The 27,268-nt window shown below is 47.0% G+C and overlaps 1 protein-coding gene across 2 annotated transcripts in view; it reads right to left on the bottom strand.

Annotated features, from left to right (window-relative positions):
• The window catches only part of MLLT1 (MLLT1 super elongation complex subunit), a 146,658-nt gene that overhangs the window by 87,225 nt on the left and 32,165 nt on the right, over nucleotides 1-27,268 (bottom strand). For both annotated transcript variants that reach the window (XM_085638357.1, XM_085638356.1), the window contains exons 2-3: nucleotides 24,275-24,455; nucleotides 1,652-1,734 (exon numbers count right to left, since the gene is read on the bottom strand). In XM_085638357.1, the coding sequence (XP_085494483.1) occupies nucleotides 1,652-1,734; nucleotides 24,275-24,455 (264 nt within the window). The remainder of the gene's footprint in view (nucleotides 1-1,651; nucleotides 1,735-24,274; nucleotides 24,456-27,268) is intronic.

The following is a 27,268-nucleotide window of genomic DNA, read 5'->3' as shown; positions in this document are numbered from 1 at the left end:
GAGTAGCATTGAACTGACTTTGAAGTGGTTCTACCTTACCGCTAATTCTGAAAGAATATTTTATCTAAGACAACCTGTCCTAGACAAAGCCTGCACAACCAGAAAACACTCTACCTAGAGTGTATTCAATTTCATGCTGCAATTTCAATACAGTAACAAGATGATTTCCATCAAGTAAACAGTGTAAACATGCATCAGTTAACTGATGTAAACTAAAGCAAAAATATTGATTCCATCCAACGTTGTTCAATGCTTTTTCTTATTCAAAAGCACGATTCATAAGCTTCATGTTACGTTGCATTGTTATAAAAAGCTTGAAGATTACTGTTCCCAATGCATTTCGGGTGTGTGATACACCCTTTGACACTGTTTACTTGATGGAAATCATCTTGTTACTGTATTGAAATTGCAGCATGAAATTGAATACACTAGGTAAAAACAAAATGTAGGCATTCTGTTACATTAATGACTGCAAGCAACGACTGACGAGGGTGAAATTCAAAGAAAGCAATACTTTAATTTCGTATTATTTCATTTTCTTCGGTAAAACTGTTGACAATGTGCTTTTTTAAGGCTACAGGATACTCTATGCCTAGCGGACTCCTTACAGCAAGTTTTTAAATATTTTCAAATTAGATATTTTACACAAATGGCTTGAGGGCCCAGAAAAACTTGCTTAAGGGTTTCATCCTGGGGAAATGTAGCAACATTCAGTACAGCAAAACTCATAAGCCAGCCATGGCAGAGTCCAAACAACAGACAAGCAAGGCAATCATGCTTGTAGCATTCCAAGCAAAAACATGCTTAGAGGTTTCAGGTTGAGGAAGTTTAGCACCAGCCCAAGCTTTGTAGCACTCTTAACCTCTTCGATGCCGATGACGGAACGGTTCCGTCATGCACGCCGGTTGGGCTGTGCTTATGACGGAACCGTTCCGTCATGGCCCCGCCCGCGCTCAGATCTTTCAGCACTGCGCGGAAATCCGCGCAGCGCTGAAGAGGTTAACCCATCAACAGAGGGAGGGCCCACCTACCGACAAACAAGTCAGGCATGCTTGTAGCACAACCACAAGGAAATAAGCACTGCTGATGAGTAGTTGCTGGGTGTTACCCTGTAAATATCGCGTAGGTCCCATGATGTGAAAGACTGGTAAGAATAGTAATTGAAACAACTAAGCCAAAGAACTCTACATTTAGCGCTATTTCTAATGACAAAAAAAACGTTCCCATCCAAATTGTTTAAGTTTGCATTTTTGGCTAAGAATTAGCGCTAAATGCAACAGAACACTGAATAGTGAGCAAGAGAAGCCACAGGCGCCTGCTAGATGTGCTCTTGCAGTAGGATTTCCCCCCTCAAATTACTCTTAATTACGCGTGCAGGGGTAACTGCGTAATTATCGGTAATTCCATGTCAACGAGTAAGGTGGAATTACGAAATTACTCAAATGACTCCAATGTAATCGCAATTCTGCTCAGGCCTACATACCAGACTATCATATTGATCACTCCTTCGATTACACTGGTTGGTACCTACACTTTGAAGCGCCTACAACTGGGATGTATGACGCATAGCCAGAATGACAAAGGACTTTAGACCACCTAGAGAAGACTCTTGAGATACATTTGGAGCCTACAGCCAAGAGTGTGGACTTACCTTGTTTTTGAAGTAGACCTCAATGGGCATAATGAAGCCGGCGTACCCAGACTCTTCCACTTTGTACGGAGGTTCTTTGCACGCTGCAAGAGGAAAGCATCAGTTACTATTTATAATGCAGTTCTGCAATACCAATATATCACAATCAAATCCATTTGGGATCCAGGATAAATGGCAAGGAGTCGCCGTCATTTCATGGAATCATGACCGATGCAAAAACAAAAAAAATCTGCAACATTCAGAAACTTTTTATTTGGACCAACGTTTTTCACAACTCTCAAATCCAGAAAGAGTGTAAAGGTTTATGTACCAGTTGCGGTACAGTGAATAGCAATACAAAAAAAGTCATAGCATGCTATGATTTAACACCATTCAGTACAGGTCACTTTCAGTTTCAATGCTAGAATCAGGGGTCCCTTCAAACTACCACATCTCACTGGCACTACAGACATCCATGTTCGACAAGGTCTAAGAGCACATTACTCTGCCACGCGCCCCTGACACCTCAAAGGGCTCCTGTCACACTGCATGTCTTCACCTGTACAGCTGCAGACCCTCCACAACATCGGACCTCAACACTTCAACAACCACCTCTCCTTCCATGCCCCCAAGAGAAACCTCCACTCAGTCAACCTCACCCCAGCCACCGTCCCACGCTTCTACAGGACCAAAGCGGGTGGAAGGGCCTTCTCCTCCCTCGCAGCCAAGACCAATTCAGGAAAGACCTCAAGACCTGGCTCTTCGATTGGCCCCAAAAGAGCTGCTCACACCCGCCCCTCAGGGACTTGAGACCCTAATGGGCGAGTAGGGAGCTCTACAAAGCCCTGAATGATTGACCTCACCAAGCTACAACTCATTACAGATCACTTCATACTGTAAACTGATTGAACGATCTTTTACCATAAATAGCCCTAAAGGTATTATGGTATAAAGGTGCTTCATATAGTGGTGCACTTGGCCCACCATCAAATCCGAGCTACTCAAGATTCAGTTTAAGGTTTATAGTTACAAAATAATAACCAAGCTTGGCCTCGGTTCGTCTAACTGTTGCACAGCCAAATTTAAGCACGAAACCATTTTACTAATCCTCCCCTTGTACCTTTTTTTTTTTTTTTGCAGAGTTTTATATAGCGCGAACTTGACCGGAATCCAATCAGGTATCAGAGCTCTTTACATAGCACCAGTTATGTTACATGAGGACACACATTCATTTTATTTTTTTGGTAGGCATGGGGAGATTAAGTGCCAGATTAATTAGTAGTAATGCACTGATTTAACTGCTGTGGTACATAGTTTGACTCAAAGCATCAAATGAAGCTTTAAAGTAAGAGCTGAACTATATTTAGCAAAAATACAAACTTTGTACTAATTTTTAGGGCCGAAGAGATTAATATGTTCAATAACCTGTACTCCTTCGTTACAAAAACCACATTTCTGGAATGTTACTGGGATTTTTCCTCTAGCAACCCTTATTTTCATTTAAAGGGCTTTCTCCTCCCCTGTTCTGAAAGACTAGTTACCATACGTAGTTTTGGAGTCTAATGGCTAGTGGAGGGTCAAATAGAGGGCATGATCCAGTCAATCTTGTCCCAGCTGGGGAATGGTTTTTGCATTTCGAGGATTTGTATCAAGATGAGCGTACTGAAGTGAGGGTGCTATGCTGTGCAGTAGCCCCCAAACTATTAGTTTACCATTCACAAAGGAGAATGTTATTGACTCTTTTGCAAGAGGAAGGGGACCCGGACACGCCAGGGATAAGAACACATGAGGAGAAATATTGCCTTTCTGTGGGAAATCGTATAACCAAAGCTCAGTTTTTAATATAAAATCAGGGCCTTCGGTGGTCATATCACTGAAAATACAAGATTTGAAAACATTGCCTACGGATGCTCGTGAAAGACAATTTCTATGGCCTGCAATCTAGAGAATGCTAAAGTGATTCTGGTATTTTACTGACCTTTGCTGGTCGTTTTATATCAAGTTAAATAGAGGCAGTTGAACAGAAAAAAGGCCTTAAGTGGAAGCAGACCAGTCCTAGGGCTGATAGTATAGTATATAGTAAGTATATGCAAGATGTCTTGAATGCTCGACCTAAAAAGGGAATACATCTATTAGCCTCATTGCTTGTATACAAAAGATCTTCAGTCGTATGATACTGGTAAAAAAAAAAAAAGTTAGGATAACTGAAAGGGACATTTTTAGCCCCTTTCTGGCAGGATTCAGGGTTAAAACATCTACTGTGGACCAGGAATTCCGGTTTGCTTTGATATATTGGAAGATCCTTTTGATCGGCAAGGGAAACATGCTTGTTGCCTTTGTAGATCTTAAATCTGCATTTGCTACAGTTCCAAGTCAAATGTTGTGTCAGGTCCTGCAAGCAATGGGTTTCCCTCATGACATTTTAGGCCTATTAATCAGGCTCCATGCGAAAAATTTTGCTAAGGTTAGATGGGGCTCCCAGGGTCAATTGACGGATAGGATACCTGTAACGAAAGGTGTAAGACAAGGGTGTGTATTGGCCCCTACCCGGTTTTCACTACATCCGAATGGGTTGGTAGATTATCTTTTAGACTGGCCAGCGGATGTTACATCAATAGGTAACGCCACAACCCCCATTTTGATGGTTGCAGATTACACTTCCAAATCGCACAAACCCCCCCAGTGGTCTCCAACTACTCCTGGCCAAGTTTAGTGCGTTTTGCCAGGATCCTGGGCATGAGATTAACTTACCTAAAACCAAATTTATGGTGTTTATCAAAGCAAGAAAGGTTATGGGTCAACTGAAACTAGGGGCTAGGCCTTTAGAGAGGGTTGACTCTTGATGTTTTAGGAATTAAACTTTCTTCTAATATGACCAGAGTAAAGCATATTGAAAAGGCTTGCTAAAAAAGCACAGACCGATCACAGGGGCCATTTTGAGAGAATAATGTACATCCCTTACAAACCCAGTAAAACCTGCTCTTATGGCGTATGAGGGGAAGGCTAATGGTGCAGCACTATATGATTGCCAAATTGTGAGACTTTGGGGAGGTTTCAGCCTTGGAACGATCCGAAAATGGGTTTTTATAAGCCTTTGTATCTCTACCAACCCCCCCCGTACCTCTTTGCATCCTTTACGGTTAGATATGAATATTAAAAAGACTGCAATAAGGGCTCCGCTTCGTGCCTTGCTGTACTGGCAGAGGCTTTGGTTAATTCCAGAGCTGAGCCGCTATGTTGCTGCATTATTAGATGTTAGAAATGCTGATAGATTTCACAAAGTACCATGGTTACGATCGATTAACAGTAGCTAAGTGCACTAGGTTATGAAAACCTTTGGAACTATCCTACCTTGGGTTCATTCCCCTCTAAGGAGATATTGAAAAAACAATATTGGGCAATGACCATTCAGCAGGAGGAACACGATGTGGCAGGTACCTCTCGAATGGAGGAATTCTTAAATTTTAAATCGAAGTATGGATTAGAGATGCACTAGGTTTTTATAACTATACCGCTGAACAAGAAATAGGGACACTCCACTTGAAACCATTTATGGCACAGTGGATGGGTTCTGTAACGGTGAATTCTCATTGTTTTGAACAAGAGGAGATTGTACTTCACGTGTTGTTTGTATGTCCTGCTTATGCTCAGATACGTTCAGTTTGGCTGGCACCTTCATATAGGCTTATGGGGACTCCGTGCCATCCACCGCCTTAATGATACTAAGATCTGATGCCTCTGCACTTTATGTTTGTGCCATAGCAACATTCCTGGGTAGGATGTGGGCAACCAGAAGCCTTGTTACGAAATGTTGATCTTTTAAGTTGCAATTTTGAATATCGATTAATAATATATATGTTTTAAAAGGGGTTTTAAAGTCTATTAATGTACATAAATTTATTGTGAGCTAGCTTTAAGAGGGAGCATCTACAGGTTTTATGACTGTTTTTATGGAGTTGATGTATAACCTCTATGACTCTGCCGAAATAAAGTATTTTGACTTGACTAGTTACTTACATTCGTCTACACCCTTTCTGGTGAATATGCACAACAGTTTGATGCCTGTGGTTTTCGTAGTATATGTAAAGTACTTATAAAATCAACACAAACAGTTTTCACAACAGACACAGGATGTGTTGCGCAACACTGCCCGAGAACAAGAATTTGGATTTAGGGAAACACCAATGAAAGTTAATGAATGAAAATCACGATCGGAGGCAAAGGACTCAGAAAGGACAGGTGGCGCCTTTGTATGCTTCTGTACAGTCACTTCCAGAGGAGGTGTGAGACTGCTGAGAAGTCGATGGTGTCACTTATTGGGGCGCGGGAGCAATGCTGAGAGAAAAAAAATATAATCTGTTGTGGCTGATATTCAGCATGGTTAAATGTTAGTGGCGTGGATTAGGGTAGATTGCAATGGAATAGATTGGCGTGGAGTGGCAGAAGAATGGAGTGGGGTAGATTAGTGTAGTAGATTATAGTGGGGTGGATTCAATTCAGGTAGATTGGGTTGAGTGGGGTAGATCTGGAAGAGAGGAGGAGGGTAGATTGGAGAGGGGTAGCAGGAGTGATTTGGAGTGTGGTAGATTGGGTGGATTATTGTAGTGGGATATAATGGAAAGAAGCGGGGATAGATGGGAAAAGGGTAGATTGGGGTGGAGTGGGATATATTGGGGTGGAATAGAGTGGGGTGGGTGGATTGGATAGAGTGGACTGGGGTAGAGTAAAGTGAAGCAGAGTGGGGTGAAGGTCGGAGTAGAGTGGAGAGGGATATATTGGGGCTAAATTGGAGTGGGGTATATTGGGGAAGAGGAGTGGAGTACACTGGGGAAGAGTGGCGCACAGTGGATTGGGTAGATTGGAGTCAGGTAGGTTGGAGTGGGGTACAGTGGAGTCTGGTAGAATGGAGTGGGATAGATTGGGTGGATTATGGTAGGGTAGACTGGAGTCCGGTAGATTGGAGGGAGTAGATTAGAGTGGTGGTGGTGGATAAACCGGGGTTGGTTAGACTGGAGTGAAGTAGATTGGATAGGGACGGCTTGGATAGGGTAGATTGGAGTAAGGTAGTTTGGGGTGGAGTGGGTTAGACTGGACTGGGGTAGATTTTGGTGCCATGTGGTAAATTGAAGAGAAGCAGAGTGGGGTGGGGTAGATTGGGCACAGCGGAATGGAATGCAGTCGATTTGATAGATTGGAATGAGGTGGAGTGGAGCTGGATAGGATGATTGAAGAGGGATGGAGGACAGAGGGATGGGAGGGAGGGCGGGGAAAGGGAGAGTAGAGCAGGGTGGAATGGGGTAGAGTGAAGGAGATCAGAGTGTGGTGGAGTCTGGTAGTGTGGGATTGATTGGAGAGGAGTAGGGTAGATTAGTTTGGAGTGGGGTAGAGTGGAGTGAGGTAGACTGGAGTGGTGTAGATTGGAGTAGGATGGTTTGCGATGGTGTGGGTTAGATTGGACTGGAGTAGATTTGGATGGCATGTGGTAGATGGGAGTCAAGTGGAGTGTGGTAGAGTGTGGTAGATTGGGATGGAGTGGGGTTGATTAGGTGAACTGGGTGGGATAGATTGGAATGGAGTAGAGTTCAGCTGGATATATTGGAGTAGAGCCGAGACTGGAGTGGGGTAGACTGAAGAGGGGTATTTGGAGTGGGTTTATTTAGAGTGGGTAGAGTGGAAGGTAGAATGGGTTAGAGTTGGGTAGAGTGGAGTAGATGGAGTAGATTGGGGTGGAGTAGGGTAGATTGGGGTGGAGTAGGGTAGATTGGGGTGGAATGGGTTAGACCGGAGTCTGGCAGATTGGAGTGGGGTACATTTAATGGAATGGGGTAAATTGGAAAGGAGTGGGGTAAATTGGATGGGGTAGACTGGAGTAGAGTCGGATAGACCGGAGTGGAGGGGGTTTGACGGAGGTGCATTGGAGTTGGGTGGATTGGGGTAGAGTGGAGTGAGGTAGACTGGAGAACAGTGGGGTGAATTTGCGTGGAGTACAGCAGACGGGGGGAGAATGGGGGATAGTGGCGAGTGGTTGATTGGGTCAGGTGGAAGGGGGGTACATTGTAGAGGAGTGGGGTAGACTGGATCAGAGTGGATTGGGGAAGAGTGGATTAGAGTGAAGTGGGGTAAATTAGGGTGTAGTGGGGTAGAATATAGAGTGGGGTAGACTGGACCATAGTGGAGTGGATTGAGGAAGAGTGCAGTAGAGTGAAGTGGGGTAGATTAGGGTAGGGTAGATTGGGAGGATTAGGGTAGATTGAAATGGGGTAGATTGGAGGGGGTGGGGTGGATTGCAGTGGGTTGGATTGGAATGGAATGGGGTGGAGTGGGGTAGATTGTGTGGAGTGGGGTGAATTGTAGCAAAGTGGAGAAGTGGGAGGTAGATTGGGGTGGAGTGGGGTAAGTGGTGTGGAGGGGCGTGTCGTTGAGTGGCGTGTTGAGTGGCGGAGTGACTGGCATAGATTGGAGTGGCGTGTCGTAGACTGTCAGAGTGGCGGGGAGTGGAGTGGCATTTCGGGGCGTGGAGTGTCATAGAAAGGAGTGAGAGTGGAAGGGCATAGAGTTGAGTGGTGTAGTGTGGAATATGGATGGTATTGCACATTTTCAATTGAAATGACCATTACATTTGCATCATATGGTTTTACTGCAAACAAAAGATAATTTGTGTAAATGTCATCACCAGTGTATCGGTGTTTTGAAAGTATTCAAATATTTGTTTCCACCACTTCAGAATTACAAAAAAATTATGTAATTTATACTAATTCGGATATATTCTGAAACATCAGCACAGTTCTTTTTTGTGTGCTACAAAAAAAAATACATCCTTAACCCTCTCCTCTTACATGGATACTCAGCAGGATTCTCGCAAATTCTCTCACTTTGAAGTCAGAGAAAGAAAAACAAACAAGCTCCCTTGGAAGAGTGAGACTGACATTTGACCTCGGTCTTTGAATGCACAGCATGAGTGACAAGTGAGAAAGCGAGTTTGTGGAAGAATACAGTAAATAAGGTTTGGGTAAAGGGATGGACAAACTCCAGCTGGACAGCCTAAAGCAAATAAAGCCAGCAAATAGAAAGCCAGAAAATGGGAGTTACAAACTACAAAGTCATGTGTAAGTAATGGGCAGAATGCATTTCCAGGGAAGCTTTCAGAGTGCCCACAAGATGTCTTTAGCAAACCAGATTACTGAGCTGTCTGCTAGGCTTCGACCTAAAAATCATTAGTCTGTAACATGACTTCGGAGCTCTAAATTGTATTGATCAGCATGTTGGATTAATATATTGGCAACGCACGGTATGCAAAGAAAGGGACATAAAACTCCATATACAAAGAGCGACTGTCTTCAACTATTTGCTAAATCACAGACGATAAGGAATGAAAGGAACAATATGCTCAGAGAACCGAAAACACTCTGTTCATGTTCCAAACTTTTTCTGTAACTTTCTGGCTACCTTTGTCAAACATGTTGGTGAGAGGACTCAGCAGATGAAGCATTTAACCTCTGACCCCTTTTCATGAACAGGAAAGTTACATTCTTTGAACCCAATCCGGGGAGGGTAGCAATCACTGCTAAAGTGCCTGAAGCTCGAGTTCTCAAAAGTCTGAATATAAATCCCCAGGGAGCGATTAAGAATTCAAAAGACAAGACCGCGATATAATGTGAAGGCTTTGCCACAAATTCAACAAAACAATGCATGTCCTCGAGCTCCCAGGGTTCCCAGCACCACGGGCTAGTAGCTGATCTAGTCCGCATGAGTATGAACCGTGTAGCCACACTAACGTAAAGGAAGTTAAGGCAACTGACGAGAAGATAGGAAGCACAACATGATCAGCAGCACTGGAATCTATACCTGCAGGTAAGTAATTTGTTTCTCTCATCAACACATGGCAGCGGAGTCCAACAGAGAGCCACATTCATGTAGGATTTTCAGAGGCACATACATGAAATGGATAAACAATAAATCCAAAGGCGATTTTTTGCAGATGTTCTACGGTTATAATTAAAGTCTGCATGGATATGGTGTGTCTAGACCAAGACTGGATTCCACTACCACGCGGCTAAAACTCCAATGTCCCTTTGAAGGGGCAGTTAACAGGCCAGATACAGGGTCTCCTGAAGGACTGGGGCACACACGCTTCAGCAGCAGGGCAGCTCAGTAAATAACATTAAAGACATCCCCAGACTGGAAGGTAAACCCAAAACCTCATGGGACATGCAGTGGTAAACCAAACAGGTCTGGCCTTGGCAAACTGGTGGTAAACCCAACAGGTCTGGCCTTGGCAAACTGGTGCAATGGTTACATGGCTTCATTTTTTTATTGCAAGCATATGCCACAAAAATAAGCAGATAAAGGAAATACTCCACTACCTAAAAATGGAGGTCATATGCTTGTATTAAAAAACTGAAAATAAAAACCAAAGCATTCCATTTTAGAAGACCAGTACGGTGTTTAATAGAAGGCAGGTGTCTTTAGAACAGGTACAGAAAAACTTTAGTTTGAATACACATCACAGAAACATAGGATTCTTAGTGGTGCAAAAAATATATATAGTTTTTGAACTATTGTAACCCGAAGTCTGTTTAAAACAACCAAAGAGAAAGGGCACAGAATAAAAAGAAAACAAAAAAGGATTGACAAAGTAAAATATTGACCCACCAGCTATGGCAAGTACTCATTTTTGGCAATGGGCACAAGTGACCAGGCAAATTACTACCACTCACCTTGGAAGAGAGCCAATGGCTGAAATGGAATTACCGAATGCTGCATACTGTGGTGGGCAGAAAAAAATCTGAACTGACAAACTACCAGACCAGTGGATGAAGAGGGCTAACACAAGGCCTGTCTACGATGTATATATATATTTATTTTTAGGTCTGGCTTTATCTCACTCCAGCTGCATGCAATCAACAAAATTCATAGAAAGTTAGTGTTTTATACAGATTATACCCATCGGATAATTGAATACAATAAGACACCTTCCAGTTTTATAACAGCCTACCTGATTGTCAAGCCACCACAATATTCCGCCACCCAAATATGGATCGAAGCTCAAAGCTGCCGCGAAAAAAGGTGTCAATATTAGGTTACGGGAAGCTTTGAGCCCTCTCCTACAAGCCGTCAAGACTTGAACCAAGCTCCTGTCTCCTCAAATGTTATTTCGTTGCTTTCTTCTGAATAAAGATTTTGGTTAAGGAGACAGGGCAACGTGATAGTATCTTTTAATCATCCTCAGAAGACGAGATTCATAAGGAGAGGTCAATCTTTGTCCCTTTCAGCCAAAGGCAACCATGGTGAATCCTGGAATAGTGTCAAGAAAGGATTACAAAAATCCAAGTTACTCTGGTCTTCCAACTACCACCCAGAAACTCCAAAAGTTCACAATGTGGCAATGTGCTTGGTTCTTAATTTTCTGAAATTCAACAGGGTTTCCAAAGCATACATGTAATGGAGCTGTGTTTGTTGTGCCACTGGGAGACAGCATAGGTCTCTTTTGAAGCAACCTTTGGTCCTTGGGCCTAATATTTTAGAGGGAAAACTGTTGAGGCAAGTAATAGTTTCACTGATTCACTATCCATTTACTTCAGCTCTGTGGTCAGGATCTCCCAATGTGCAAGCAGGTCTTTTTTTATCCCAATCACACAACTTTGGAATACATTATTATTAATGATGCATCGGAATAGGAACCCCGTTGCATTCTTGAGAGCTCTTACAACTCACCCATTCGGATGAGGCGAGGCCTAGGGCTTTATTTATCCTTTTGGATGACGAACTCCGAGCTAGCTGAGACCCAAACAGATTATGAAACCTTAGACAGTGGATCCACATCATGTCTGGATAAAGATTATAAAAGAGTGATCCAAACCACCAGACGCCATTCAAGTTCAAGCACTTCTGGCCAAGGAAAGGCAGTGCTAATTAGAATACTCGATACCCAGGGCTGGTGTCTTCATGCCAGCCAGTTTCTGAGTTGAGGAGACATCGCCTGAAGTCTTAACTTCATGCTGGAGGAGCAGAGGATCTGCCTGAAGCCGAGAAGCCAGTCTGCTGAAAGGAAGGAAGGAGTGTGCCTGGCCCTGCAAGGAGAGAGGCTGTCCAGGAAGAGAAGCTAAGTATTTCCTGGAGTGAGACATACCAGAGGAAGCAGACTGCCAAAAGGGAATTAAGCCAAGAGCATTGTAAAGAGGCACCCGATCTCTTCGAGCAGTTCCAGCTGTGAACTGTGCCAAGACTTTCATCTGCAAAGCATCATCATGTCGGAAGGCATCCTGCTGGGTTCGCAAAAATGGTAATTTATTTTATTGCGTCCCCGTGAATGATGTGTCCTTAAGCATCTAGGTCTTCTATTCCAAGTAAATTTTTTGTTTGGGTACTGAGCAGTCACTGTGCAAATCATAAACAATTTGTGGGACAGACATCTCCCAGGATAGATGTACCAAGCTTGAAAGGAAATACATGATGGTCAGGAAACAGGAAGGGAGTTGCCTGGGTACAAGGTATGGACATTGGTCACTGAACAGGCCTATTAGGCTTAGATCATCTCAATACAAACCCACACCCATTGCCAGAGGCACTTATTCAATATACCTTCAGCATGGCCTCGGACAATATTAGAAGACGGTAATAGAACCTCTCCAAAGCTGCCACTGGGCACAGGTACTAGAGCAAGCCACATTTCAAGAGGAAACAAGTATGTGGGCACTTTTAAAGATTAGTTTATTCACACCCAATTATGATAAGTGATTTCACATTTTAAAAACCTCTTCTTGTCCAGGTAGAGCAAAACATTTAGACCACTTCACAGGTTTGCACGCCCAGCATCTCCACTCCGATTCAAGGTGTGATGTGTAATGGGTTGAGACAGAGTTATGTTATGTTATATCCTCTTGTAAAGCGCGCAGCTGTCCCAGCGAAGGGGCGCCCCGGCGCTGATAGCAGTGTCCGAAGAAAGCCAGGGCTAGACTGTAGGAAACAGGTGAGTTTTGATGGCTTTGCGGAAGGATGACAGGCAGTCTAAACGACGAATCTGCACAGGGAGGGAGTTCCACAACTTAGCGGCCAGATAGCGAAAGGACCTGCCCCCTGCCCTTGTGCGTTTCACTCAGGGAACAGTAGCCAGGATTTGCTCAGCAGTGCGTAGCTGGCGGGTGGGAACATAGGGGACCAGCAAATTGGATAGAATCTCAGGGGTGGAGAGTTTAAAATTTTTAAAGGCTAACCACAGTGTCTTAAATTCGATCCTCTTGGAGATGGGTAGCCAGTGAAGGCGGCGTAGAGCGCCCGACGCAGAACATGTTCTGGGGAGTCTGAGCAGAACACGGGCGGCTGCGTTCTGAACTCTTTGAAGGCGGTTCACTTCCGCCTTATTGGCACCTAACAGTAAGGAATTGGCATAATCCAGTCTCGACAAGATAGTCGCCTGGACTATCAGCTGACGTGTGGCTGGATCAAAAAACGATAATATAGGCCTCAGACCCCGTAGGAGTCCAAAGCAGGTGCCAGCGATCTTTTTAGTATGATCTTGAAATCCAAGAGTGGAGTCAAGCCAGATCCCTACATTCTTCACCACCAACTTAGGGGTTGGGGCATAGCCCAAGGATGCTGGCCACCACTGCGTACTCCAAAGCCCCTTGTCCTTCCCCACCAACAACACTTCAGACTTATTAGCGTTAAGCTGGAGACAGTTCGTAGTCATCCAGCATGTGCCCGCCTCTAGACCATTCCGGAACGGAATAGCATCCCGAGAGTGGTCTTCAGAAAGGGCCACCACAAGCTGGGTGTCATCAGCATAGGAGACCATGGTCAAACCATGGTCTCGTGCGATTTCTGCCAGAAGTTGGACCAGATTAAATAGTACCGGGCTTAACGCAGAGCCCTGGGGGACCCCCTGCTTGATGGAATGGACGTGAGAGAGGAAGGGAGGGGCAGAGACCTGAAACTATCTGTTGGACAAAAAGGACTGGAACCATTTCAGTGCCATGCCGACTACCCCTACTTCCTCTAAATGGAGCAGGAGGATCTGATGGGAGACCGTGTCAAATGCGGCGCTTAGGTCAAGCAATATCAGCACCGCCGCTTGACCCTCATCCAGAATGGTCCGCAAATGTTCACTCACTGTTAATAGCGCTGTCTCTGTGTTATGACCGGGGTGGAAACCATTCTGGGAGAGGTCTAGGATCCTGCTGTTGTTCAGAAAGTCCGAGAGGACTATTGGCGTGGGCCTCCGCGATTTTTGCAACCCAAGGCAGAAGAGAAATAGGTCGAAAATGTTCCGGCTTGGTGGGGTCCAATGAGGGTTTTTTCAGAAGGGGGGGGGGAGCACCTTTGCCTGCTTCCATGCCGAAAGGACCACTGCCATGCTGAAAGAGGAGCTAATCGTCTGCCATAAGGGTGTAAGAAGTATAGGTAGACAGTCTCTAAATTGGGCCGGCCTCATGGGGTCTTGAGGGGAGCCCGATTTGACCTTAGTGCTCAATGTGAGAAACTCATCCTGGGAGATGGAGGGTATAATTGCCAAAATGGCGATAGGCTTGGGTGCTGAAGGGGTCACCAAGTCCGTGGTGCAAATAGGGAAGGATTTATACATAGCTTCTACCTTCTGGACAAAGAAGTTGGCCAGATCCTCGCATTGCGATCGTCGAGGTAGGGGGATCCTCCCTCCTTTTAAAATCGTTAAGTATGTTAAAAATGCTTTTCATAGGGTTTTTGCTGGATTTAATCTCGTTGGCGAGGTAGGCTGCTCGAGCCAAATGTATGGCTTTATGGTAGCGTTTAATCGCGTCCTGATACCGCTTTTTATCTGTGAGGTCATAGTCCTTTCTCCAGGCCCGTTCTAGCGGTTCACATGTGGTGCGCAGAGTGGCTAGAGAATCGTTGTACCAAGGATTGGAGCTAGAGCAGCGGCCTTTGGCTCATTTGGCTGGAATAAGAGTGTCTAAAGCCTGAAGTATCCACTCAGATTGCTTTATACGATTGCTCCGGGTTAGTGTCAAGAATAGGGGGGCAAGAAGCCAAACAGGCAAGGTGGTCTTCCAGCTTGAGTTTATGCCAGCAGCGTCTGAAGGTGGCCCTAAATTCAGCTCTGGTCACTCCCTCAGAAAAAGGAAGGGCGATGGAAATAAAGTGGTGATCGAACCAGCACACTGGGCTAGGGGTGTTGACCGTAAGAAAGGGGATGTTGGAAAAAAACTGGGCCAAGTAAATGCCCAGCAGTGTGGGTGGAACCCACTACCAGCTGTCTTAATTGACAAGCAGCGAAATCCGAAATCAGGCTGCCAATTTCCGGATTGGAAGGACGATCAAAGTGGATATTTAGATCGCCAATGAGGCTAAAATTCGAGGCTCTCAGTGCAAAGGAGTGCACAGCCTCAATAATGGCTGTTTTGAATTCTGAGATGGATCCAGGGGGACGCCTCCTCTGCCCAGGTAGGTGGCCACAGCACAACAATTGAGCGAATAGGAATATTGTGCGAGGGAAAACCTACTCTGGTAAAAGGGAATGGGAGATGACCTGCAACAGTTTATAGGTTTCACGGTGTGGGACAGGACCGCTGCATATGTAATGCAAGGCCAAATGGATTTAGCCAGCCTTCCCAAAGAAAATCACTATTTTAAAGAGCATTCACACATCATTCACCAGCCCATCATTGAACAACAGATGTAAAGACAGACATAAATCATTACATTCCCCAAAGATGAGAAAAGGCAAGGCGCAATAGAATTGTATACAGAAGAGTCCTTTAACCCAGCGACAGCCAATAAACTGACACTTCCCAAAGGCACAGGTAGAAAGATCTGTGAAGATGGATTAGAACACTTTACTAAAACAGATTGTATTGTTTAGTTAAACCATGAATAAAAGGTACTTTAATTATAAAGTAACTATTGAAACTGTGTCAGTATTTTTTAGAAGGAAGCGTGGTCTTATGTACTAACTAGTGTAAGCTCTACTGCTTAATGCAATGGGACCCTGAAGAACGAAAGGTTTCATTATAGGTCTCTGGTTTTTGATAGAAGTACGTAGGGCTCAATAGTAATCCTGAAAGGAAGCCAAGAGTGCAGTACTACCACGGAAGACACTAATACAATAGGACCTAGTAACATACAAATGTACTGTCCACTAGAGGTACTGACGCTTCTCAGAACAACAACTAGTGTAGATTTAATCGACATAAAAGGACAAAAGTGGTCAAGAAATAATTGTGTTTTTCATTTCCTGGTTTTTAAATTCAACGGACCAACACAAAAAGAACGGTTAGGAGACGCATTGAAGAAGTGCACTAATTTCTTTCAGGGGTGTGGCATTCCTATAGCCCAATGCCCGGGACATATTGTTTGAGGTCAAGGACAACAAGTTTTCATGTGTATTTTGTCCTTGGGACAAGTAGGCCCAACCCCCTACAGCACAACCCCCTTGGCTGCCAGTCTGCAGTACCACATCATGGATCAGGGAAGGGCATGGTCGGCAGTTAAGGTAATATTTGTGTCCATGTGTTAATGTTGTTCAAACTTGTATTTATGGTTCATTTATCGCAAAGCCTTTATTAGGGTGAGCGCTCTAAGTAAACGTAAGCTCGGACTGCACTACCGAAAGTGGGCCCAGTATAAAAATGAGTACACATGTTTTCAAAGTTCAGCAATATATGCCTATGTACAATGCTCCCAAAATGCTCTCTGACTGATGCAAATATTTGCAGAAGCTTGAAAGCAAGACTGATTCTTTGCTTTCAAAATAAAATGATCACTAAAAAAAAAAAATGCAAGTAGGACAAAAAACATTTCGCTAAAGGACTGTAAAATTTTAGGTACCATTTATTTGCAGCAACTTTTAGTAAAGTGAGTTGATGTATGCTAGTGTTTCCCCAAACATATTCATTATGGACTATTAGTGTAACCAGTTTCAATAACATTATGGGAAACAAAAATAAACAAGCATTGGCAAAGCCAGCAGACCAGAAATTGGCGGTCAGCCTTTTGGTTTTGTCAATGCGTAACTTGTTTTTGCAAACGTTTAGTAAAACCTTTATTGCTGTGCGAGCTGCCGGTACCTCATCATTATACCAACCACCGGCAAAAGCAATAAATATTTTTGGTTTCAAAAAGCCCACTTTGCCACAGTAGTTCCTGGTACTGAACGAAACTACTCTGTGCGCGGATATGCTCCTTGTGAAAGAACAGAATGCTGAGCGAGCGAATTTTAATAAACACAAAAGGTCATGTTTTTTTTTTTTTTTGAAAAACCTTTATTGATTCTTCAGAATGTACACTGCTATTCAGCCAACAACCCGGAGGCAGGCAGCTTGAGTACATAGCGGCGACCCGCTCGAGCTGATCTAGGTCGTACATTGAAGCGGAGTGTCCAAAGCAGTGTATTACGTATTTTGCAACAACAACAGTAATAACAGTAGCCGAGGAATAACAACATACTGAAATGACCAATATCTCTACCTTCACCGCCCTGTGTCCGTGTGGCATGTCTCGGTATATCGTAGCTTAGCCGCTAGAGCCTCCGCGACGAATATAGCATCCCCCTCTCTCGCACTCCCCCCGACACAAACCAGCACAGAGGCACCGCCGTACCACTCAACCCGCGCACTTCCTCAGTCACTTCCCGTCCCTCCCGCCCCTGCCAGCCAGTCCACCAATGGTTGCCATATGTCTACTGGTCGCGTACGCTGCGGCATCTGGTCCCAGTAAGCGGCAAGTTGCTCCTTACAGTATACCGCCGATTTCACCCAGCCCGAGGCTGTAGGCGGGGCCCTCTTCTTCCAGTGTATCGCCAATTGACGCTTGGCAAGCAACAGAAGGAGGGCCACAAGTCGTCGCGACGTCCTGGGTATATTTTTGACAAATCCCAGGAGGGCCACAAGTGGATCCGGAGCAATACCCATGCCCACTATCTCCCGCAAGCCAGAAAAGACTGCTTCCCAGAATCTATGTATGGCTGCGCAGGTCCACGCAAGGTGGTAGAACGTCGCATCCCTGTCGCCACACCTCCAACACTGCACGTCAGCTCGCAGTCCCATTTTAAAAAGTTGCACGGGCGTACGGTACGTCCTGTGCAAATAGTTGAAGTGAATCAGCCGCAGTCTATAGTTAGGTGACAGTTGCTCCAGCTGGGAGCAACAAAATTCCTATTGCTTCTCTGTGATTTGTATGCCTGCGTCATCCTCCCACAGTGCTCTGGAGTCTACGTGCGCGACGGGTGTTGTATTTTGTGTAACCCTATAGATGCGGGTAATTAGTTTACGCGGGGAAGAGTTCGACAGGATGGATTCCAAGGCCGCCAGCGTCGGCGGGGCCTCTGGGAACATAGGGTATCTATGTTTGCAGGCCGACCGCAACTGATAGTACAGTAGCAATTCCGATGCCGACGGTTCGGGCGTTGCAGCCAAATTCTGCACGTCTAGGAAAGTGTCGTCCGGGTACAAGTCCCCCGCCATCTTCAGGCCGCAAGCATGGGCCCGTCGTACCACTGCCGCGTCCGTCAGCGGACCTAGCAGGGGGTTGCCATCCAATGGCATACTTGGGGCATATAAGACTGGCACTCCCGCACGTCTCTCAATGCTCGACCAAGACCATCTCCACGGTGTCAATGTCTTCCCGAGGTAGTTTATATCTCTGATACACCGCTGTCCGTAGTGGGCAGGGTGCCGCTACGTCCGTTTCTATCGCCACGTGTGGTTGGTAAGGGATTGGGTGATGCCAATAATGCAAGTATTGTGCCTGCGCGCTGTAGGCATACAGCTCAAAGTCCGGGGCAGCTAGGCCCCCCTGCCGGAAGGGGAGTGTAAGGAGGTTCCATGCGACTCTAGGTTGCTTGCCCGCCCAAACTAGTTCGATCATGGCCGAGCGAAGCCGGCGAAAGAACGCCTTTGTTAGTGGCAAAGGGATATTGGCGAATAGGTATAGGAATTTAGGCACTACGACCATTTTGGCGATAGCAATGCGGCCTAACAAAGAGAGCGGCAGTGTTTTCCATCTCTTCACTTTGCTCTCCAGCCACTCCATGGTTACTCCATAATTTGACAGCCATACGTCCTGGACATATGGCTGTCAAATTATGGAGTAACCATGGATACCCAGATATTTAACCTCGTCCGCGACCCACGTGATTGGATATTCAGTGTGACACTCGGCCGTGCCATCCGTCAATGGCAACATCACCGACTTCGCCCAATTGATGTCGATGCCGGTTAGGCCACTGTCACGTATCATCTCTCTCATCAACAGGTCAAAGTTCTCAGACGGGTTCATCATATAGATGGTAATATCGTCAGCATACATTGATATAAGTAGACCGCGCGATGTAAATCCGATGCTACGCTGGGTATGGTGTCTCATGCGAGCTGCCAGTGGCTCCGTAGCGATAGCAAAGAGTAGCGGCGAGAGAGGGCATCCCTGCCGAGTTCCTGTAGTTATGGGGATAGGTGCAGAAGTCTGACCATTCACACGCACCCTGGCCGTCGGGTCATTGTAAAGTATGCCAATGCGCCTGGAAAATGGCAGACTGAACCCCATTCGGGTAAACAGCGTCCGCAAGAACTTCCACTCAAGAGAGTCGAAAGCCTTGGTTGCATCCAGTAACGCCGCCGCGGCCTGCACCTTGGGGTCTAGATAGTGCAGGAGCCCAAACAACACCCGTAGGTTATGTGAGGTGGACCTCCCCATTACGAAACCCGACTGATCAGTGAGCGCTATCTGCGGCATCATGAATTTTAAGCGATCTGAGAGCAATTTCGCGTAAATTTTGGCATCAAGGTTGATTAGGGAAAGTGGACGATAGGAGTCCGGGTTTATAGGGTCTTTTCCAGGTTTTAGTAGCGTGATAATCAACGCTTCACGCATTGACTGGGGGAGGATGCCTGTTTCCATCGCCTCCTCATATGTCTTGTGTAGTTTCGGAACCAGGATGTCTGCATACTCTTTATAGAAGGCCGCCGTCAGCCTGTCAGGGCCCGGTGCCTTGCAAGGCGGCAAACTGGCTATAATAGCCCGTATGTCGTCCGGCCCAAACGGTAAATCCATATACTGTCTGGCACTATCATTGAACCATGCCAAAGCTATGGTATCAAGGTAGTCGGAGAGCACCTCATCTTCCGAAGATACCCTCGAGGTGTATAATTCCTTATAGTAGGCCGTCATAGCGGCTAGTATATCTGGCGGCTCCCTCACAATTCTGCCCTCTGCAGTGCCAGGATATGATCTGATCCCCGCGGCGCTCGCAGCAAGTTCGCTAGCGTGCGGCCGGAACGATCACCTTCACCATACCGTCTGGCCTGACAGTCTTTAGACAAGTAAGCGACTTCTCTGTCCGCCTCCTCCTGATACCTAGTAAGCTTCGAACGAAACGCAGCACGGACACTATCCGACGGCGCAGTAAGCAATGCAGCCTCAAGTTGCGCAAGCTCAGTTTCTAACATGCGCAATGTGTTTCTGATGGATCGCAGGACACCTGTTTTTAGCGACATGCAGTACCCTCTCGTCACTACCTTACATGCCTCCCACAGCGTGCCCGGTGATTTTACCGTGCCCTCATTAATCTCGAAGTAGTCCTCCAGCTTTTCGCGGAGTTCCTGTTGAAATACCTGGTCTCGCAGCGCCCGGGAGGGAAACCGCCAGCTGAACGGTTGAACATATGGCCCGGGGGTGGACATGGTCAGGCATACCGGGGCATGGTCGGACAGTGAACGCGGCAGATGCTCCACCTCTAGTACTGAGGTGTGTAAATCTCTAGATAGCAGCCAGAAGTCCAGCCTGGACCAGGCAGCTCTATGCATGGTTATGCATGTCCCCACGCGGTCCCCAGGGTGCAGTAGCCTCCAGGAGTCCACCAACTCATCTCGTACAATACAACCCAGCGCCTCCGACGCTCTAGGATGATGCTCCCTGGCTACGCCCTGTCTATCCATAGAGTCCGATAAAACAACATTGAAGTCCCCCCCCCCCCCACAGTAAGGGCGCCGGGCCACGAGTCTGCACCTTATGCCACAAATTCCAATAGAAGTCTGGGTTATCATCATTCGGCCCGTACACATTCACCAGCACCATTCGCACGCCGCATAGCGACCCCACCAGTAGTATGTATCTGCCCTCAGTGTCCCTGAGTTCCTCGTGCGTGGTCCAATGAAGACCTTTCCTAATAAGTATCGCCACACCTCTGGAGTACTGTGAATACGAAGCGTGGGCTATCACTCCCCATCTATTACGCCTGAGCCGCTGCACAGCATTGGAGGTCAAGTGGGTCTCCTGCAGGAGGCAGATGTCAATGTCCTTCCGTAATGAGTAGGCTTGCACCAACCTGGCCTTACGGCCGTCATTCATACCACGCACATTCCAAGTAAGGCACTTTATGTTCTGCACGGCTATGGAGGCGCAAAAAAACAATGTTCTAACAGCAGCCCATTTCCATTCAGCGCTCCACACGCATACACCCAACCAGAGTGCGTTTCAGAACCGATCAACCCGCCCGGCCACCCACCATAGGAGTGTACACAGCTCAGCAAGCAAGGCAGCGGACCACACGGCAGTGAATACATTACAGTAGTGCGTCCATCCCATCTGTTCGTTTCCTCAGTCCCTACGCTACAAAACAAACTAACAGCAAAAACATCCCCCAAACTCACAATAGCAGCGTCCCCACCCGCTCCAACCCCCCAATCAGGTTGTGCTAAATACCCCCAGGTCACCCCCCCTACCCTTGAAACCGTAACTAAAGTCAGTGTTAGCAACCAGTGAGTGGGAAACATCCCCTGAGGCGCGCAGAGTGGCTACCTACTAACCCTGTACTCGTGACAGGGCGATCGAGCTCTGGCCCTGCGTGCCGGCTCGAGGACCCCCTCCCCCAAGTCCACAGACAAATACACAGCTCCTCCAGCATGGCAAGGCGGCCTCCGATGTACCCAGCAGGCAACAGGAACCGAGCCAGCCAGGACAGCAAGGGCGCAGCAGTATGTCAGAGACCTGAGTTCGTCCTTCACTCCACGTCGCTTAGCCTGTCCTGCAAAGTCGGACCCTCTGCAAGTGTTTGGTTCTTTTGGTCCCTGGCCAGCTGCTTCGCATACTGCAGGGCCGCTTTAGCGTCCACGAAAAAGGATGGTTTCCCCGGGCCCTGTACCCTGAGCTTCGCAGGGTAAATGAGCGAATATTTCGTGCCCGTTTGCTGGAAGATTTTTTTCGCCGGCATGAATTCCCTGCGAGCGGCCTGTACTTGCATAGTGTAATCCGGGTAAATGGCGATGATGTTGCCTTTATATTGCCCGTCCTTCAGGTCTCTTGCCATACGCAGTATTGTGTCTCGGTCCCTGTAGTTCAAAACGCGTGCAATAATGGGTCGGGATGGGGCTCCCGGTTTAGGCTTCGGTCCCAGTGTTCTATGTGCCCGCTCAACAAGGAACATCGACGAGAGGCCAGATCCAAACAAGTCTTTCATCATCATCTGCTCGACATATTGTTCCATGTTGGCAATATCCGTTGTTTCCGCCACCCCCGTGATGCGGACGTTGTTGCGCCTCGAGCGTGCCTCCAAATCCTCGTTCTTTTGCTGTATGAGCGCCAATATTCTATCCATGCCCCTCAGTTTGTTAACGAGGTCAGTCTGGATCTCTTCCGTGTCGGCAACGCGTGTTTCTAGCGCTTCTACCCTGCCTTCCTGCTTGTCCATTCGCGTTGTGATGCCGTCCATACGTTCCACCAGCGCGTCCATTTTAGTGTAAATGCCCTGCAGACTCGCTTTTAACTCCTTGAACATTGATTTAATGTCCGCATCTTGAGAGCCACTACGGTCGACCTTTTCAGCTTCGGCATCTCGAGGTTCGTGGTCCGGCGCTTTCTGTTTGGATTTGTCGAACGTGATCTTCGGCTGTCGGGTGTCCGGCTTGCCCATGGCCGCCGACCAGCGCAATCGGTCGATCGGAGCCGCCGCGTCACAGACACCTCTCTCGTCCCCAGCAACTTTTTACCAGGCCCGCGCGGTAGTCGGTCGAGCGAGCAGCCACCGCCAGCAGACCGGGGGGACACCTTCTTCAGCGCGGGGGTGCGATCGCCGTGCAGCAATCTGCCCACTCGGGACAACTGCAGCGCAATATCCCAACCTCCAGCCACCGCCTACGCGCCCTCCATGCTGGTATCTCTCAGTACGGGGCTACGTGGTATCTCAGTTCGGTCACAGCAGTGCTTCGGCCCCAGTCCGTTTCTCCGCCAGGTCCGGTGGCGCGCGCCGCACCTCCCAAGCGCCAGCACCTAGTGTGTCTCTCCTCACCGGGCGGGCCCACTGGTCATCAAGGGGCCGGATCTCTGCAGCCTAGCGTCCCCGGCACTACGCAGCAACAGCCGCACCAGCCAGCCTATATACTCCGCCCGCCTAAGTGGGGCTCTTTTGTGCACTCAGCCTCAGCGCCTCGGATCCAACGATAATGGCCGCCCTCCGATCCACGCCACGAGACCCGAGTGAGAGTCCAATGTTCAAAGGGGGATCACGGGCGCCCCCTCCTACCTGAATGGCGGCACAGCAGCCTCAGCCCTCTCGGCCCTGCCACGCTCTCCAGGCGCTGGCGCAGGCCCGCTCTCTTGGGTGTCCAGATAATCGCCGGGCCCTCGGATCGCGGGGGTGCAGAAAAGTCTCCCTCCGCTTCTCAGCTCCTCCGGCCAGCAACGAACCTCGGCGCAGGGCCCTCCGCCTCCGGAACACTGCCCCACCCACGGGGGTAGCGCCTGGGGCAGGTCAGGATCTCAGGTCCGGGCCGACCGGCAGCTCGCCGCCACGCAGCACAGGATATCTTCGGGCACAGCTTCACGCCAGTCCCCGGCTTCAGGGATCGCACCAGGCCGTCCAGCCGCCCGCCTCTCGACAAGCCGTGCACAGCCGCCACATCAACCACCGGAGCGGGAATTCCTCCAGGCAGAGCCCCCACACAGTGTGTCTCAGGGGGGACAGGAGGTCCGAGTCCAGGCACCAGATTTAGATGATAAACGCCCGATTAATTCGCTCGATCAGCGGAGCTGCGGTTTCAGGCAGCCATTCCGCTTCGCAGCCAGGCCACGCCCCCAAAAGGTCATGGTTAACATCAGAACTAATAAGGGCCCCAATTATAAAAAAAAGTCTCAAAAGTGTACCAATGGTATATGACCTTGCATTAATTGCGAATATATGGCTTTCGGGAATTCACAAGAATTTATGGAAGTAGGCCAAGAAATGTTACTCCTAGAAAATATTTGTGAACTGCATTTTAGCAAGAGCAAATATGTATGTGTAGATTTCCTCATGCGAAATTCTGAGTGTTTGCAAGTTCACTTTCCCTCCAACCACTTTTTTCCTAACCCTGGAAGAAGTTTTATGTCTGACAATGTCAGAAGTGAATTTCTAACCTCTCTCAGTATGGGAAAAGATTAGGGAAGAGTTGGTGAAAACCCTTAAAACACGCAAGTTAGTAGATTTGCACAGACTCAAAAGTGCATTCCAAAGCAACCTGCCCCATGGACAAGTAGATATTTTATTTAATTCGACATCCCTGTTCTTTAGGATGTTATGCCCCCCCGCCCCCATTGAACTCACTAATGGATTGTTTTTAAAGTGGTTAACCCAACAATGCCAAACAATTAACCAATCATAATTAGTCCTCTGCTTCACCACAAAATATGTTTAGTACTCACCTCTCTTCGGTTTCGGGAAACTCTCGTGCAGCCGGAAGACTACTTTCTCCACAAAGTGCTGTATGTCACATTGCTCTGGGCCACGGACAAACACCATCCAATCATGGGTGAACCCCTCAGTAGTGACCTTCTTTCGTAGCTGGGCCCGGTGTCCCAGCTCCAGCTTCACTTGTACCGTGCACTAGGAGAAGAGAGCAAAAAACAGTAACACTCGTTAATGAGGGACAAGGTAAGACAGAAGGAAAGTTGGGTCAGGAGAGGTCAGCCATATAACATGAGCTTGCTGCGTGAGCAAAACAACCAATTAAACGCTCACTTTTGGCTTTTGCTTGGTAAAAGAAATTACCAAGCTTAGGTAATACAGCACAGGCACCGGCTAAGAGTCCCTAAATCAGAGACCGGTTACAATAGAGGAACATTCTCATGCACACAGAGCAGCAACTCCCTCCCATTATCCTTAATAATTTGATTTCACAAATAGTAACTTAAAGTTATAAAAAAATAAAATAAAAAAAAATAAAAAGCTTTTGGGGGAAATAGATTAGTGTTAGCATATTTTTCTGGCTGGAGGCTAGGAGGGGTTTTGGTTCTGGATTTGGAGGGGTCATCTGAAGTTTTAGGCCCTTCTAGTGACATTCCCTGGAACACTGCCATTGTGAGTAACTAGAGGGGGTGGGAATGAGTGCTGGAAATGCAATGGGGTCTTAAAAATCGAAGCACATAACAGTCTTCCAGCTGCAGCAAACTATGCTTCAAATTCGAAGTAACCTTACTCCATTTATGAAAAGGAGAGCATCTCCCATTAATTGCTAATGGTGCATGAAATAGTGCAAAATAACTAATCACAAGGTTGCGGTTTAGAAACGAATTACTATCCCACCATAGTAAGAACCGAAATTCTATGTTCTCAAGATGGAGGTACTATGTAATCCAACTATTGAAGACGTTAATAGAAAAGAGAAACATGAAACGGGACACCAGGTGTTAGATGGATGAATAAGTGGGTAGGCAAATGACTGCATGGAAGGCAAACCGGTAGAGTAGCTAGCAGAAGATTGTACGGGATGACCGCACCAATACAGCAAACACAACAAGCATTGGCATAGCCAACAGGTCTCGCCTTTGGGACCTTATAAGTGTTTAGCCATGCAACACTTGTTGCACCAAGGATATTGTGCTGGATACCTAATCACTTATAAGGTCCCAAAAGCGAGACCAATTGACTATGCCAATGCTTGTTGTCACTGTCTTCATGTGGGGCCTACACAAACTTCAGCTTGGGCATATGCCAATTAAAAAAAATTGTGAAGGCAAAGAATAATCCCATCCTAAGCAAACAAATCACTGCCCCTTGCGGTCAGCTCTGGCTACGTCATAGCCTTTTTGTTTTTTAGGTCGCGCCTGACCCAGCGCATGCGCTGGTCTGGCGAGACTTATTGAGAGGGCTCCAAAAAGTGCTACCAGGCCAGCCTAGAGCTACAGTGCATGTGCGCGGGCGCCGCACTTTACCGCGATTGCTTTCACTTTCGCGGCCGCTTTGATGTGCGATCGTGATCACTTTCGCGCCGCACGGCCGCTAGGCATAGCCAATAGGTCTCGCTTTTGGGACCTTATAAGTATTTAGTTATGCAACTGTTGCATGGCTAAACACTTATAGGTCCCAAAGGCGAGACCTATTGGCTATGCCAATGCTTGTTCTAACTTTCAGCCATGCTGCACAGCAGCTAATCAGGTGTACAATACTGATAAAGTAAATGTACATAGCCTATAGCTCTCCCATAGGTGAGACCTATTGGCACTGCCAATGCTTATTTTTCCTGGGTGGGTTTTTGCAGGTACTGGTGCCTTTAGTGGGAAGCTTGGACCACTGCGAGTCATGTGCTCCCAGGTTAAACCGTGTCCAGTGTTCCTTTTCACTCACTTACATTAATAAAAAATAAAAAGCAACGCTTGGTAGCAATCTTGCGTGTGGATCAATTTTCCTGGGAGATTTTCTGTTTTCACTTGAGGGGCTGTGCACGGGGCGACACCCCCTCTTTGTTCATTATCTCTGGTCCTTCAGAGTTCAAGTTGATAAAGATGGGAATTGAGAGCAAGGGAATAGAATTCTAGGGCTTGCTTTCAGGTTAAATCAACCGAAGCTAACGCGATAGAAAGGTTATAAATGCTCGTTGGGGATATCTGAGGAGGAGTGCGCCGGCATCCGGACGAGCGTGGGCATGACTGGGTGTAGGAGCAGTTTGTTAAAAACAAAGCAAAACCAAAGTATCGGAGCAGACTGAGCCATGTTCGGGGGAGAAATATTGATTTTGGCCCAGTGGAAGGACGTTCTTATTCGAATGTTTTATTTGAAAGTATAGTGACAGATTAAACCTTAGCTTACGTTTTGCCATACTGCCCAAATGTGCAGGGGACAGACAAATATTGTCATAGTCTTGGTGTAGGAGGTCAAACGCATCTCCTCTCACGGTTCGATTTCGAATCTGGTTTTAATTATTTTGGGAAGATAAGGGTAATTATTGACCCCATCGCTATTATGAGTCCTGCAGGAAGACGGGGTTAATGGTCTTTCACCAAGAGACTCCAGCTGCTCATGGCAGTAGTCCTCTGAAAATATTGGTTCAAAATGAGGAATAACCATGGTTTGAGGCTTATAGATTACCCTGATCATGTATCACTTCTACGCCGACTCTCAAGGTCCCGCTTCACGGAGTGGGGGTGCAGACTTAGTTACATCGGCGTTTACAGGGAACACTTTGTAATGACGCCCTTAGGACTTTATTTGTGTGCTGTAGTAGGAGCACCCCCTCCTGTCGTTGTTTAAACTGGTTATGGCATCTGCTGGCCCCTGAAGAGGGCTTCTTCCGGAGTAGGAGGGACCCAATGCGTACAGTGATGCAAGCTGGAAGGAGCCAGTTGCAAGGCTTTTGCCTTGCCCAAGACAGGGCACTCTACAGACAAAGTGAAAGTAACCCCATATCTGCGATTTAATGC

The sequence above is a fragment of the Triturus cristatus genome, chromosome 12, assembly GCF_964204655.1.
Source record: "Triturus cristatus chromosome 12, aTriCri1.1, whole genome shotgun sequence".
Classification (NCBI taxonomy): domain Eukaryota; kingdom Metazoa; phylum Chordata; class Amphibia; order Caudata; family Salamandridae; genus Triturus; species Triturus cristatus.
This window is presented reverse-complemented; position numbering and strand designations above follow the sequence as displayed.